General features: G+C 31.8%; 1 protein-coding gene across 2 annotated transcripts; it reads left to right on the top strand.

Moving 5' to 3' along the window:
• The first annotated feature begins 5,722 nt into the window (after positions 1-5,722).
• On the top strand, positions 5,723-13,473 carry LOC114719238 (solanesyl diphosphate synthase 3, chloroplastic/mitochondrial-like). Of its 2 annotated transcripts, XM_028904706.1 has the most exons (12): positions 5,723-6,040; positions 6,685-6,774; positions 7,642-7,722; positions 7,843-7,914; positions 8,880-9,002; positions 9,994-10,080; positions 10,211-10,282; positions 10,740-10,825; positions 11,127-11,259; positions 11,881-11,970; positions 12,331-12,429; positions 12,903-13,473. In XM_028904706.1, exons 1-12 carry the CDS (start codon positions 5,903-5,905, stop codon positions 13,080-13,082), a joined length of 1,251 nt encoding a protein of 416 aa, XP_028760539.1. In that variant the 5' UTR covers positions 5,723-5,902; the 3' UTR covers positions 13,083-13,473. The 2 variants fall into 2 exon arrangements, with proteins under 2 accessions (XP_028760539.1, XP_028760540.1); XM_028904707.1 differs by lacking the exon at positions 8,880-9,002.
• The last annotated feature ends 3,533 nt before the right edge of the window (positions 13,474-17,006 follow it).

Raw genomic sequence — 17,006 nt, forward strand, 5'->3', positions numbered from 1 at the left:
TAATTAATAATAATGGAAATGAAAATGAAGCATAAAAAGAGTATAAGTTATAAATAAAAGTATCCAGCGCTTGGATCAATTAGTAAGAATCGGTAATGAGTTCGACTTTTTGGGAAACACAGCAGTGTTGATAGTGGGGTTGCGGTTCATATGGGTCTCACTTCTAATTAGTCTGATTTGGTTTTAATTCATTGAGAGGTCGGTCAGGACATTGGGTGTATATACTTCTAAAAAAAAAAAAAGTTACAAAATCACAGATAAAATGAACGGAAATCTCTTCCTCTAAGTAGAGAAACAGAGCGGCTGGTCAAAAAAGGTGGAGAAACAGAGTGGTATATGTGTATGTACATATATGGCCTTATTGGAAACGTGAGGGGATATCTCGGAGAAATTCAACTGAGAAGCCTCGGAATTCGTTGGAAGAACGCAATCCAAACGAACGCTATGACCATGGGTGTGTTTGCATTCACGGTTTGACACCAAAACATGCGATTCAAATGGTAAACGGTGTTTTTTCAGAAAATATAGTGTTTGGTATAATATTTATACAATCTGATTTTTGGATCTCAAACGGACTTATGAAAGAAACTAATCAATCCTGCTTTTACCGGTAAAAAGTTAACAATGCGGTGGAAAGGTCGTATTTTTTAATTTCTTCCTGATAATAAATTAATTTTTTATTTTAAATTATTTTATTTTCAATATTTTTTTACAATTGTCATATTATATACATTTAATATTAAATATGTACTACTTCCGGTCTTTAATATAAGAGCTAGTTAATTAATTTGAAAAGATCAAGAAAGTTAGTTAAATTAGTTATTTATAATAAATAGTTGTTGTTTTATATTTAGAATCAAATTTAATACCAAACTAACTCTTATATTAAAGATTGGAAGTAGTATTACTTAATAAAATTCATATCTTTTTGTTCATTTTACATATAAACTAACTTTTTCATTAGTTATCCAAACAAGTTTTAATTTTTCAAACTAATTTTTATACAAAATTCAGCCTAGACATAAATCACATTATCTTATCTGACTTTTGTAAAAGTCAGATTGAAAAACACACCCGTATTAAGGATATTGAATTAGAATTGATCTTGCATGTTTGATGATATTTTATTTAAGTAGATGCTTTTTCATGAACTATTATTATTATTATTACTAGTATTATTATATTAGTTGAATTGTTAAATTACTCGCATGTCTTGTATTTTAGCCAACCAACCTATTTAGTCTCTTGACAGTTTATTAAAAAAAATTCGTCTTCATCACGGCTAAATAAGCAATTAAGCATACATTGATAAGTGTGTAGCGTGCCTTTTTATTTATATTAATAATAATAATATCACGTGAATCTCTGCTCAAATGGTGGAGTTAAGATATGTATAAATTGGAATTCAAGACTCTTAAAGTGGTGCTCAAAAGCACCCAAAAAAGCTTCTTAGAAGCACTTTTTTTATAAAATAAGATATTTTTTACATATTTACTTTGTATACTGTAAAAGTATTTTTAAAACTGTGGTTTAGTTTCTATCTAAACATTCCTCGACTAATCAACATCTGTGTGCGTACAATTGAAACCACTCTACGGCGGAAAAAAATCAAAATCACTAGGTACCTTTTTTACCAAAAACCCCAAGGCCGTAGCCCAAACTTAAATAATATTTGTAAGATTCTTAAAAAAAAAATACTCTATTTGATTAAGATTATGAAAAATGCTGTATTTAATTAATTTTGAAATTAAATCATGTAATTTTCATTTTAAAAAGAATTTTATAAGATTCTAATAGAATACTCCTCCAATCCTTAATATAGGACCCAATTATTAAGTTGGTTTTGGTCCTAAATATAAGACTCATTTATCATATTTATCAATTTTTTTTAAATTATCCATATGGATACTCCCTTAACCATAATCAAGTAAAAGAGAAAGAGGAGGTATTAAGAAAGTTGATTATGGTATTTTAAGAAAAATGTGTCATATTTCTTATAACTAACTAACTTACCTAATTTTTTTAATCTAATCAAATTAATTAAATAAGTCTTATATTAAAGACAGAAAGAATAGTAATTAGACCTCGATGCCTTTTACTTCGGCTTCTTTTCTTTTGACACTGCAATGAGTTTGAACTATCAAAATGCTCCAAATAATTATTTAAAAACAAAAAAAAGAAGACCACCGGACAGGAGGATCCAGGGATGCAAACCGCAACACAGATACTAGGTGAAGCTTAAAAAGAAAACCAGATATTTGGTGGGTTTAAAATAAAGAGTACCAGCAAGAAGCCCATGTATCACGGTACAAAAGTTGGGCCTCTAGTTTTACGGCCCATTTACTGAAACCCAATCGAAGAGAACCCAATATCACAAAGAGTTTGCCTCCATTGACTAATAGCATCTTACAAGTCTTTAAAATACTACTTCCCGTCTTAATTATAACACATCATTTTAGTATTTTTTTAATTTCTTTCTAGTAATAAATTAATTTTTTTTATTTTAAATGATTTTATTTTCAATATTTTTTTTACAATTGTCACTTATATACATTTAATATTGAATATGTACTACCTCCGCTCTTTAATATAAGAACTAGTTAGTTAATTTGAAAAGACCAAGAAAGTTAGTTAAATTATTTATTTATAATAAATAGTTATTGTTTTATATTTAGAATCAAATTTAATATCAAACTACTCCTCCGGTCCTTATTATAAGACCCAATTTGACTTTTTATTTGGTCCTAATTATAAGACCCAATCCATTTTCTCTCTTATATTTATACATTTTTTTTCAAGATAATCCTTCTAATAATGATAGTTTTAGCCAATATACTTAATTAGCAAGGATATTTTAGGAATAACAACACTTATTTATTATAAATAACCAATTTAACTTACTTCCTTGATCTCTTCAAATAAGTCAATTGGGTCTTATAATTAGGACCGGAGGAGTAGTTCTTATATTAAGGACTGGAAGTAGTATTACTTAATAAAATTCATATTATTTTTGTTCATTTTACATGTAAACTAACTTTTCATTAGTTATCCAAAAAAGTTTTAATTCTCAAACTGACTTTTTTACAAAATCTAATCTAAACATATATCATATTATCTTATCTGACTTTTATTCAACCTCATTTTTGTAAAAGTCATATTGAAAAACACACCCCTATTAAGGATATTGAATTAGAATGGATCGTGCATGTTTGATGATATTTTATTTAAGTAGATGCTTTTTCACGAACTATTATTATTATATTAGTTGAATTGTTAAATTACTCGCATGTCTTGTATTTTAGCCAACCAACCTATTCAGTCTCTTGACAGTTTATTAAAAAAAATCCGTCTTCCTCGCGGCTAAATAAGCAATTAAGCATACATTGATAAGTGTGTAGTGTGCCTTTTTATTTATAATAATAATAATAATAATATCACGTGAATCTCCGCTCAAATTGTGGAGTTAAGATATGTATAAATTAGAATTCAAGACTAAAAAGTGCTTGGAAGCACTCAAAAGAGCTTTTTAGAAACATTTTTTTTTACAAAATAAGATAAATTTTTTTATATATTTACTTCGTATACTATAAAAAGTACTTTTAAAATTATAATTTAGTTTCTATCTAAATATCCCCTAATTAATCAACATGTGTGTGCGTAGAATTGAAGCCACTGTTCGGCGGAAAAAAATTAAAATCACTAGGTACCTTAAATAATATTTGTAAGATTCTTAAAAAAAAAAAAACTCTATTTGATTAAGATTATGAAAAATGCTGTATTTGATTAATTTTGAAATTAAATCATGTAATTTTCATTTTAAAAAGAATTTTATAAGATTCTAATAGAATACTCCTCTGATCCTTAATATAGGACCCGATTGTTGGGTTGGTTTTAGTCCTAAATATAAGATTCATTTCTCATATTTATCAATTTTCTCTAAATTACTCATATGGATACTTCATCAACTATAATTAAGTAAAAGAGGAAGAAGGGGTATTAAGAAAGATGATTATGGTATTTTAGGAAAAACGTGTCACATTTCTTATAATTAACTAACTTATCTAATTTTCTTAATCTAATTAAATTAGTTAAATAGGTCTTATATGAAGGAACATAAGAGTAGTAATTAAACCTCGATGCCTTTTTTTTTTGTTTTTGGTAAAACCTCGATGCCTTTTACTTCGGCTTCTTTTCTTTTGGCACTGCAATGAGTTTGAACTATCAAAATGCTCCAAATAATCATTTTTGTTTTAAAAAAAAAAAGACTAGCGCACAGGAGGATACTGGGATGCAAACCGCAACACAGATACTAGGCGAAGCTTAAAAAAAAAACCAGAGATTTGGTGGGTTTAAAATAGAGAGTACCAGCAAGAAGCCCATGTATCACGGTACAAAATTTGGGCCTCTAGTTTTACGGCCCATTTGCTGAAACCCAATCGAAGTGAACCCAATATCACAGAGTTTGCCTCTATTGACCAATAGCATCTTACAAGTCTTTAAAATTAATTATAAAACATTATTTTAGTTTACAAATGATGTTTTATAATTAAAATCAGAGATAATACTTTTTAGAACAATTATGGGTTTGGCTCTATGTTTCATTTTCTTTTATTAATTTCTTGGAACAGAATGGAAGTTGTTTGATTGAACCTGCAGCTTGCGGCAACCTGCTACAACAAGTACTCGTAAGTGACAAAATTATATAGGATTAAGTCAGCAAAAGAAATTATTTAAAATTGTATGGAGTAAATATTCGTTTTCCTAAGTCAAATTCGGGGGTGTTTTGGCAGCCCTCAAAAGTGCTTCTCAGAAGGAATTTTTCGCAAAACGAAACAAATTCCTTTATATATTTATTTCGTAAACCGTAAAAATACTTCTAAAACTATGATTTGGTTACCATCCAAATACCGTGTCTAATAAATAAGCCTAACCCAAACTATTGAAGTTGGCCGGTGCATGCTCCTAAATTACTAAAAAACCGGTTCGAATCCAAATGACCGAGCAACAAGAAAAACTAGAAAATTGATATTAATGCGCATGGGAACTAGCACCCACGCATATGTGTAAACACTGAATGAAGCGAACGCCTCATTTTACATTTGGCATTATGAATTTCCATTAGTGCCATTTGAATTTTTTTAAAAAAATTCAAAAATTGTACTTGATTTAAGTATCTAAGTTGATTGGTTACAATTTATTATAGTTATTATTTTAAAAGTTACATTTAAAAGACTATTTTATTTTTTAACCCACATATTTCAAAGTAGAATTTTTTTTTCAAATGATGTATATAACTCGAATTGCGTAAATCATATCATCTTTATTATCACAAAAGTTTTATTATTCAAACAACAACATAAATCTTGTTGGCCAAAAAAAAAACAACAATAACATAAATCCAATTTCACGCCCTTCAACAATAATCTACAATATTTTAACTTGAAGCTTGAAGAATCATATTAAAGAATGCCAATATATTGCTGGTCAAAAAAGAATGCCAATATATTTTCTTTTTAAGAAAACAGTGAGTGAGGAAGACAGGAAAAAAAAAAATTGTCGGATAATTGAATAATACAAATTTTACTACAACAAAATTACTAAACCAGAAAATCATGACATCACGTATGCTTTTCAATAATTAAAAATTAAATTATAATGGCATAAATAAATAAATAAAAATCACAATTTCAGGATAACTCACTTAACGAACCTAACTTCAAGAGCTTGCCTCTTGCTGTTGAATTGAATTTGGATGTCTGGGCGAGCCGTCACCACCACTTTGATCCATGGCGGTGGTCTCGCTTCTGTAGCATTTAAAAATTGATCCTTGTGTGTGTTTCTATTTGACTACTCTTGACTCTGCTTCTTCGAGACCACAGAACACTTCTTTTACTTGGGCACAATGATACTTTCTCGGATATCAGGAAGGAACCTCAAAGGTAGCTTGAATGCATGTCGATGGTTTCTTTGTAGTCGAGACCAGAAACATCAATTTCTTTTCTCGTATTACAATCACTCACCTGGAGGCTCTATGGACAAGGTAACTTCCCTTCTGAGTTTTCTATGTAGGGTATCTATATTTGAGCTGCTTATTTCAGTAAGGTTATGGATATGTTCATGGAATTCCCATTAGTTAGTTGTTCTGAGATCCAAAGCCCCAGAGTTTGTTCCTTTTGATTTGAGCAATATGTCATGTGGGATCATTACTTTCAGATTTCTATCAACTGATTTGGTTCCTTGAAGGATGACGTGTCATAATGCAGTACTTAGGCAATTGCTTGGATCATTACTTTCAAATTTCTATCAACTGATTTGGTTCCTTGAAGGATGACGTGTCATAATGCAGTACTTAGGCAATTGCTTGGAGTTGCGGATTCAATTTTATATTGGGATTTTAGGTCATTGGTTAATAAGTTTGGCAAATTCCTGATTAATGATGGCTCATTTGTAAATAGTTGATTGTGTTGTTAGTTGTTGCATACTTTGGAAGTTGTATGAAGTATGAGTCTGCAATGGCGGATGCTGAGTAGTGGGATATTTAATGTTACCGATGAAACTGTGCTCAGTGGTTCATTAGACAAGGATTGTTTCTTGTGCTTCCTTCAATTATGAAGTCAGGAGAGACAATCGTGACGAAAACAATGCCAAATAATAATAACTTGTTATCCATTTGGTGAGTTTCAGGTTCAGAGAAGTTTAATTTTTTCAAACGGTATTCCAAAATTTGTTGATGCTGGTCGTCAAATCCATTGTCAGACCAGCTCTATTGTTGAGGTTAGTTTTTTATGTTCTTTTCTCCTCTTCTTTTATCTGGTTTGAATCATCACCTTTAAAAGATGATTCTGCTGCTAGATGCATAGGGTGATAGCATGTAATACTCCTCCGGTCCTTAATATAGGATCTAATTATTAAATTAATTTTAGTCCTAAATATAAGACTTATTTCTCATATTTATCAATTTTTTCTAAATTATCCCTATGGATACTCCCTTAGCCATAATCAAATAAGTGAGGGAAGGAGGACATTAAGAAAGATAATTTTAGTGTTTTAGGAAAAACATGTCATATTTCTTATAATTAACTAACTTACCTTAACTTCCTTAATATAATCAAATTAGTTAAATAGGTCTTATATTAAAGACCAGAGGAGTATTTCGTTTTGTGTTTTACCCATAGCTGTGGAACAACATATTTACTGACAACCTACGGATGCCAAAAGTAGAAAAATATCCCCTAATATTCTGCCACTTCACTGCTTTTCATATTTACCTTTCAATCAAAAGAAAATGAGTAATATATTACTGGGATATTTCAGTCTGCATCATTTAATTAGATATCCATAAAATGTTCTCTGGACTGTCAACTGTTACACAAAGTTTTATCCCCAAACATTTGTGCATCGTTTTTATTCAGAAAGTAGCATATTCTATTTCAATGGCTAGCAGCTAGATAATCACGGTTAGAGTAATTGGTACTGTGGCAGATGTTGAGCCTGTTCAAGGACTTTAGAGAACTTTTACATTTTATTTCAGATATTTAGAAGCAAAGCAACTTCAGTTGCCATCAACAAGCACAAATAGATTTATTCAAAATAAAAATTTATGAATTACATTCATCTATTGAGATAAATATACTGTTTCAGGATCAACTAGACCCATTTTCTCTGGTTGCCGATGAACTATCAGTTATTGCTAACAGGCTGCGAGCAATGGTAGTTGCTGAGGTATTAGAGTGCTCTTCAATTTGTTTTAACACACGTCTGATTGGAAGCAACCAAGTCCAATTAATGTTCTGCATAGAAGTCAAATATAATAAACAGGAAAAATTGGGAATTGTGCCGCAGGTTCCTCAGCTTGCTTCAGCTGCTGAGTACTTCTTCAAAATGGGGGTCGAAGGAAAAAGATTTCGCCCTACGGTAAGATCCAAGTCTCCGTTATGTAAAACATTCACTCCTAAGGCATATTAGCATGATCCTACAAGATCACATGGTCACCTCATGCTTCTACCAACAACAATAGGCCTCATGTTTTTACCATTGTGTGAAATTTGCTGGGGAACACAAAGTCAGGTCAAGTGACCACATGTGAAAAATAGAAACACTAGGCAATGAACCCAGGACATCTGATTGTATTGTTTGGCTAGCTCATAGTTTAGCGCACCATACCACCAGGACAGCAGAGTTTCTTAATTCTATAAGGTCTACTGCCTAGTCTGGTTGTGCTCCCTCTCTGTAAATATTTGTTTTCAATATATTTCCCCTTTACCAAAAAAACAAAAAGAAAAGAAAAAAAGAAAAACACAAGGTGATCATAAAATCTGGTTTTTCTTCTACTCATCCTAAAATTCAATATCCGACCATGATACCTGGGCACATGATTCAATGCACCTACGACTTGACTGTATATTTTACACTACAATGTCAAAGTGTTGGTGTCGTTTACTTATTTTCCTGATTTTGAAACGGCAACTTGTCCTTTGAATGGAGAGTATATGTATCTTGCACATGCATCTTCTTATGTCTATCATGAGCTCTTGAACTTGAAATGTAGCTTATGGCATATGTACCTAAAATGGTTGCCAGATTTTCCGAAGGATAGAATATTTGAGAAATAAAATTCACATATAACTTCTTTTTCTTTTTCTTTTCCTTGTTCGAATACTTTTCTGTGCCCCTTTATTATTTAATTGTTGTTTATTGGCTTAGTTCTTCATTATATGATGCCAATCAACTATAACTTAACTTTATTTCCAGGTATTTATCTGTCTGAGAGAGTGTATAGTTTATCTGTTTATGATTCTTCTTGTATGCAGTACTCATGATTTTGCCTGGCATACACAATTCATAACAGGATATGATTTAATATATGGGTGTTCATTCAGGTTTTGTTGTTGATGTCAACAGCGTTAAATCTACCGCTTCCTCCTAATGAGTTGGCAGGCACTTTGACAACAGAACTACGTTTAAGACAGCAAAGACTAGCTGAAATAACAGAGATGATTCATGTCAGTGCTTCAAAATTCTTCTGCTCTTAAGCAAATAGTGATTGCATAATGCCCCTGATAAAATCATTTTAAAGACAAAATGTGTACAAGAGAGTTTTTATATGGGAAAATAATTCATCTTTAGGACAAATTTTTGATGTTTTAATTTGGTTCTGTGAGAAAGAATTCTCGAAAGATAACTGAGGTAGAAGGTAAGAGCATATGGGAAAATAATTCATGGATGAAACTATTCGGGTTATATAGTTGAGACAGTTTCAACTATGCAGTTCCTAATCTAGTTTTGCATTGTGATAGGGACCAAGAGCAGGAACAGCAATATGCAAATGATGAAACAGTAAATGGATCTAACAGTGGAATAATACTCTGAATACGATTAAGCAATGACAATCTTCCTACTCAGTGGGAGATAGGAAGTTACAAAAAATAGTTCACACACTCACAGTTCATACAATGAACCTGACGTTTGAGAGGTCAGCTCTCTCCTCACCATACTCTCATGCAAAAACGTCTTGCCTCCCTCAATCTACAACGGCTAATATATTCAAAAGTAAGCAGCACAGTCTCCCAAAATACAATAATCTAGTACACAGACCTAAAGGACATTAGAGTATGCTACTTTCTCCGAAAAGGTAGGAATTAGAAGTCAACTCCCTGGTTGCTTAGAAAGGACTGTTGCCTTTTGCTTGCTTCTATGCTTATTCTGACTTGTTCATATGAGTTGACCATTTGCTTTACGTCTTCTTTGATTGGACAAGGACTTCTTCTTCTTCTTCTTCTTCTAAATTTTGTTTTTTCTAATGATGCCACTGTGTGGCTAATCATATCCTTTTCTTAGACAGCATTCTGGAAAAGTTCTGCTGACATTACTGAACCACTCCTTTCTTTGTTCATACCTAGTATTTATGTTTTCATTTTTATGGCTGCTGCTTCCACAAAACAAAAAAAAGGTTCTCAATTCCGTGAACAAGCTAATATTTTTGTATTGTCACAGGTGGCTAGCCTGCTTCATGATGATGTGCTGGATGATGCAGATACAAGACGTGGTATTGGTTCATTAAATTTTGTAATGGGCAATAAGGTAGGTGCATAATGTGAGATCTATTGGTTGCTTATCATTTGCTTTGTTCGTTAGTGATCCATGATATATTCTACAGTTAACTTGTTATGAGTTGGTTATTTGGCTATATTCTTGTTACTTTTTGATGCAGATGGCAGTGTTAGCTGGAAATTTTTTGCTTTCCCGAGCTACTGTTACTCTGGCTTCTTTGAAACACAATGAGGTAGGCCGGTATCTTTTTCATGTACAGATGCATCCTAGTGATGTTTAACATGTTAACATCAAGAAAACATAATGTTTGAACATCAAATCAGTTCAATAAATTCATCTAATTTTGATTCTTAGCTGAATTGTATTCTCAAGACCTATAGTAGATCATAGTCACTGAGGGTTATTATATACTTTACACTGTTACTTCAGAGAATCTATTTTTTCAGTCCATCAGTTTGATCTTTCCATGCCATCCCATGGCAGCTTCCAAGCCACGTTTGTCCTCTTGACAGCTGTTTTACATTCAACGTACCTATTTTCTACATTTGGTTCTCCCTGAAAACCCCAAATTTTCAGTATAAGAATTCTAACCCCTTCTTCTCCTAAATCACCTCGTTCCATTGATAGTGCATATTATTGTATAACTTCTGCTTAAAAATTCTAATCTGCCCAAGATTGTGTGTGTGCAGGTTGTATCTTTGATGGCAAAAGCTGTAGAGCATCTTGTAAGAGGGGAGACCAAGCAGATGACTACGACATCTGATCAACAGTGTAGGTATGCTTATAAATCATATTTCTACCAAGTACACATCTACTTTTTCATGCAGCTAGTTCTATAAATGTAAGACGGTAGCCTTAAATTTGGATTTGTATATCAATGTTTGTGATTTACTATAGCAATTCTCATTGATTTTGTTAATAGATAAATATTACTCATATGAACTTCACAGGAAACACGCAATAGATAAACCTTAAGATTGCATTGAATCTTTCGGACCAAAAAAACAAATGCATTAAATCTGAGGAGATATATCAGGTATTTTTTTTCCTTCTTTGACAATTGTTTATATACGCAGCATGGAATATTATATGCAAAAGACATACTACAAGACTGCATCATTAATTTCAAATAGCTGCAAGGCAATCGCATTGCTTGCAGGACAAACATCAGAGGTTGCAACGTTGGCTTTTGAGTACGGGAAAAATCTGGTTTGTATATTCTTAGTTCTGTTAAATTATGATGTTAAACTTATCAGTGGCCAAGAAAAATAAATTACAATATAATGGGTAACTAGGTGGGATGTTAAACCTGAACCCAAAAACTAGCTATTGAGGTGGGAGATTCGACTCTCTTAAATACCCTATTAAGTATCCTATGCTGCTCAATGTGGGACTTAACATCCCATGCTACCAAGCCTCCATGGAAAGTTGACATCCCGGTGCCTGTACTTCATAACACTTCAATGGACCCCCTTACCGTTCAAAACCCTCCATGGATAGTTTTCTCTGGAATTGCCAACAACCTAGTTCTAGCACCAATTGGTGGGCCCCTAAGTAGGGTAGGGAACCTTGCCTCAAAAGCTAGCTGGGGAGGTGGGAGAACTAACCCACTTAAATATATCTCATACTACTCAATGTGGGATTTAATACCCCATACTACCAAGTCTCCATCAGTGTTAAAATTGTGTAGTGCACTGATATCTCATAATACTTCTAAATATCGTCCATCTCTTATTGTCTAGTGCTTAATTCTGTGCCATCTGATTAAGTGGCAAACATATGTCTATATTCTTTGAATGACATAATTTAATACAGTGTCGAATTTTGCAGGGACTGGCATATCAATTGATAGATGATGTGCTTGATTTCACAGGCACATCAGCTTCTCTTGGGAAGGGCTCTTTATCAGACATTCGCCATGTAATTTCATAATTTTTTGTTTCCCGATTTGTAGTTTTATCCATCCTGATTTTGATGTTATAGTTACTGTCAGGCACTGCTGAAAGATTTCTAAATCGCATTTTCTTATTGTTGTGAAAATGCAATGTCCCGAGAAAGTTTCATAGTACTCAATTTATCTTTCCCTCATAACAGTGTTTAATTGTTTCGACTGCTAGCAGTGCAGTGTTTAAGGTTACATCCCTCATTTACCAAATTTACACTTTTCTGTGATACTAAGTGTAACTGAGACATTATTTTGTTATATGTCCCATTATGACATTTTGTAAGAGACATCTGCCTTCCCGTCAATTTTACTGTTGACCTAAAAAATTATTGCAGGGCATTGTAACAGCTCCACTATTGTTTGCGATGGAGGAATTCCCCCAGTTGCGTACAGTTATTGAAAAGGGCTTTGACAACCCTGCCAATGTTGATCTTGTAAGTTAATGTGATGTACTTGCATTCTGTGTTCAGTTTAAATCTTCCTTCTTTTTTTTTTGGCGTTCAGTTTAAATCTTCCTAAACAAAGGTAGAAACCGTTTTGAGGGATTATAGGCATCGATGTGCCTTGTGAGGATGGCAATTAGATTTGATCATCGATAGGCTCCCCATCCACTAACAGCAACAGCACTGAAATAGCCAAAAAGGTTCTGTAATGACAGTAGCACTACATGGAATAACTGGAATATAGTACCAAAAAGCCATGAACTAGTTAATAACGAAATCGTACCTGGATTTTTAAAAGCAAAAGGTCAGCAAGAGTAAATGTTTTCAACACCAAATGTAAGGTAAAGAGGAAATGCAGGCTTGTTAGACTGATAACGTTTTCAACACTTAAACACCGCACTCACCATATTATTCAACTTGTTAGACTTGTTTGTTTATATGCGTAATGCATGTTGGAAATGCAGGCTCTGGATTATCTTGCAAAGAGCCGGGGTATGCAGAGGACAAGGGAGTTAGCCTTGAAGCATGTTACGCTTGCAGCATCAGCAATTGATTCCCTGCCTGCGAATGATGAAGATGATGTCAGAAAATCAAGGAAAGCTTTGGTTGATCTTACTCACAGAATCATTACAAGATCCAAATGAAAAGGAACACTCTTACAGTTAAATGCATAAGTTGTAATAATTCTGCTGCCATTCTTCAACTAGTTGAAGGGCAAATCCACTGTTAGCAGGATTTATTTTGGTAATTGGATAGTGAGCTCATGCTTTCCATAAAGTCTCCGTCATTTGATGCTGTTTGAACTGGAGCTTTTGATGTTGTAACTCTTCTGATTCTGCGTCATTGTTGCTAGAATGGCAGGCGAAATGCGCTTTCTTATATTTATGTCCATGTTTCCATCTCCTTGTTAAGTACGCCCTTCTCTTTTTATCATTCAACCAACCAATGCATCCATTTATCTACCAGTATTGACCAAGTAATGATGCAAACATTAGATGTAATCTTTCGAAGTGTAGGTTTCTTACGACTGATGTATAAGCTTTTTTTCATGGACCAGAAACTGATTCATGAACTTATTAGTATGTGTTTATTTTTAATACTTTTTATTTATTATATGAGATAAGTTACATTATTTATATAGCACGTATTGGAAGGTCTTATGTGATATATTTGTATTTTTTAAAAATAAATTGTGAAATTTTATAAACAATTACATAAAATAATAGATTTCCTAGTCCTTTTTTTTATTCGATTAAAATTTAACTGAAATCCTGAAAGAGAGGCGGAGTACAGTGGCCCAATATCTAAGAGAAATTAGATCGGGTTCTGGTGATCACAGCAAAACTTTTTAACTGATTGTTTCTATTTGCGGACCTTCGAGATTTTCTGACTGTATAAATCGGGCGATTCGTATCAAGCCGGATACATCATAAGGAGTCAAAGATTGATTGAAGAAGGGGCCCCAAAAGAAGAAATGTTTTAGGGAAAAGCCATATGAGCTGAAGAAGGAACATGATCATGCGCTAGTTGGCGGGGCTTCACAAGAGCAAAAATGACATTGATCAATTGATGCTCAAGCAATAATGGAGCCTTATGTCAGATACTCTACTCCACAATACTGCCATAAAAGACATTGTTTAGAAAAAAAAATTATAGTTCAAGATATAAGATATTATCAAGATAATTAATATGATCTTTTTATTTTTGCCTTTATTAAATATAGAAGAGAGAGGTGAGAGATAATAAAAACATAATATTAAAGACGACCTTATAATTTTTTGGAGGTGAAACTCTATCATTTTAAGACAAATTTAATAATCAAAACTTTTATTTCTTGATATGTAAGACAAGTTAATCAACTTATGGACGAGAGGGGTAGTTAACATGGGTGATGATATATACAAGAGCTTATTATGAATAAGCTTACAGGAAAATAATGACGTATTAAAGAATACTCTTCTGATTTTATTTATACTCTTACAGATAAGGGTCTTATATTTAGGACTGAAGGAGTAAAATATAAAAAAAATGTTTTATTTGGTTGCCGTCAGAGTGTTTAATCTCGCTCAATCATTTATGCCGCAGCCTGTAGATGATATGTGAGAGATAAATGACACTCTCCAACTTCAATTTTGGATACAACTAGGGAGAAATCAAGGTCATTTTCATGCTTCTTCGGTGGCACTTACTTTTTCTCATATATGGATGGCTTTGAGATGGCATGCATGTGCAAGGCCTGGTCCTGCGTGCTTCCTATGAGACTGCCACGCCTGCAACGCCTTGCATGATATGTTCCTTTCATTCTTATCCCCCGCACGTCAACTTAATCACTACACATTTATTTAATTAATTACACTACTCACCTACCCTCAATATATCACTTAAACTAACAATGTAATTTATTGTAAAATTGACATTTTTATATTCATTTTAACTGTTTGAACAAAATTGTATCATGTCCTAAGTGATTTCAACGCCATATCTCAACACAAAACTTTACGGTGAAATATAGATTTGTAAGTTCTCTTTATTTATGTACCTTTTTTTAACTCATTTTTATTGGATACTACCTCTACTTCTTACTATAAAAATCAGTTGAAGATTAAATTTAACCTTAAATATAAGATTTTAATTTATTTTGTCTATCCAATTTTTAATTTATTCTCTAAGGTATCACATGTCAAATGATTGCTAATCCAGAGATAGTTATAATTATAAATAGTACTTTAATAAAATCAACTCGTGATTATTATAAATAGCATAATTAATTTTATTAATCTACTCAAATAGTTAAATAGTTTTTATATTAAGTACAAGGTAGTATGAGAATTTTTAACACGTTCAACTATTTGTTACTTATACATGTTTCTTATTCAGTCCAGCTTCAACAAATTTTTCTTCTTTCTTGTCACGCTATTTCGAGTGTGATTTTTTTAAAAAAATCTCCGATTGTTACGTAAAAGAGGGTATAAATCCTAATCTTTTTTCACGCCTAAACCTTAAACCTTTGTCGCTGTTAATTACTCTTTTTGATCCCTATCATAAGCTTTGAATAACCAATTTATGTATAAGTAAAAATAAGTTAAAAATAATAAATAGATAAGAAACATATGTTTATTTCTAAATATGCCTTTATAACAAAAAAAGCAAAAGGGATAAAAGAAAATATACAGGAAACTGTAATGAAAAAGAGTGTGGTAAATAGAAAAGAATAAATAATTCAGGACAATAGAATAAAAACACTTTAAATGCTTAAACAAACCCAAATAAAAGTTTATATAATAAATCATACTTTTTTTTTAATTTTAAACTTATAAATAAGATGGGAGGGAGTAGTTGGCAAACTAACTCTTACAAGATAATCAGCACAATGAATAGCTTCATGCGGTGCATATTTGAGTTCAATATCTCATTCAAAATATAAAAAACCTCTATATTCATTGATCTCAATTCTCAACCGGTGATCATGTTCCCTGTGAATCCACTGATGTCACATAAATTTCCCAATTGTCAAGTTTTTTTTTAAAAAATAAATATACTCTTTAAATATTAAAATAACCTAACCAAAGAATAACTCATCATCCTAATTAGGATTTAATATTCTGTAATTATTATTCATAAACACCAATCTCAAGTTTATCTCAACATCCAAGAATTGTTGAAGAGGAATAAGAGAGACTGAGGGAGGCCAATTCCATTAATAAAACTTTGAACTGTCAGCAAATATTTTTATTAAATCATATGCCATTATAGCGACTAATGAAAAGTCATGCGATCATTTTTTTATTTTTTTTATCAGCAAATATTTTGATTAACCAATCAATGATATATTTTTTAAAAAACTAACAAATATATAAATATATATCAAATATTTCAATTTTTTGAATGAGCACGTAATTGAAAAAAAAACTAAATTCTTTATATTAAAATAGTAAATTTTAATTAATAATCATTACACTGCATTTGAGACTTGAGAGATTTTGTTTTGAAAGCATTGCATTTGCACGTGATTAGAAAATTTGAAAGCCACACATAATTTTTTTCCCCGCCAAGCTGTCTATAATTTGGGAGTGACGCATTATTTGAAAAAACTGTGGGAGATTCTTAACATTTACACTTTTAAAAAAAATATGCGGAATTTAAAATTTTCAAAGTTAATTTAATACACACAATCGTCAAGCTTTTATAAGATACAAAATTTATTATGTACAGGAAGTAGGTTTGAGTTGATGACATACAAATATTAGACTGATGGCAAAAGATTAATTTTTTTTTTGGCAAATATAAACTACTCCTCCGGTCCTTAATATAGGACTTAATTATTAAGTTAATTTTGATCTTAAATATAAGATTTATTTCTCATATTTGTTAATTTTTTTAAATTACCTCTATAGATACTCCGTCAACCATAATTAAGTAAAAAAGAGAGAGAAGATATTAAGAAATATGATTACAGTATTTTAGAAAAAACATGTCATATTTCTTATAATTAACTAACTTGTTTAACTTCTTTAATTTAATCAAATTAATTAGATACGTCTTATGTTAAACAACAATGAGTGTTAGAT

Source organism: Neltuma alba, unplaced genomic scaffold, assembly GCF_004799145.2.
Source record: "Neltuma alba isolate B1F8T4 unplaced genomic scaffold, ASM479914v2 tig00011899_pilon, whole genome shotgun sequence".
NCBI lineage: Eukaryota > Viridiplantae > Streptophyta > Magnoliopsida > Fabales > Fabaceae > Neltuma > Neltuma alba.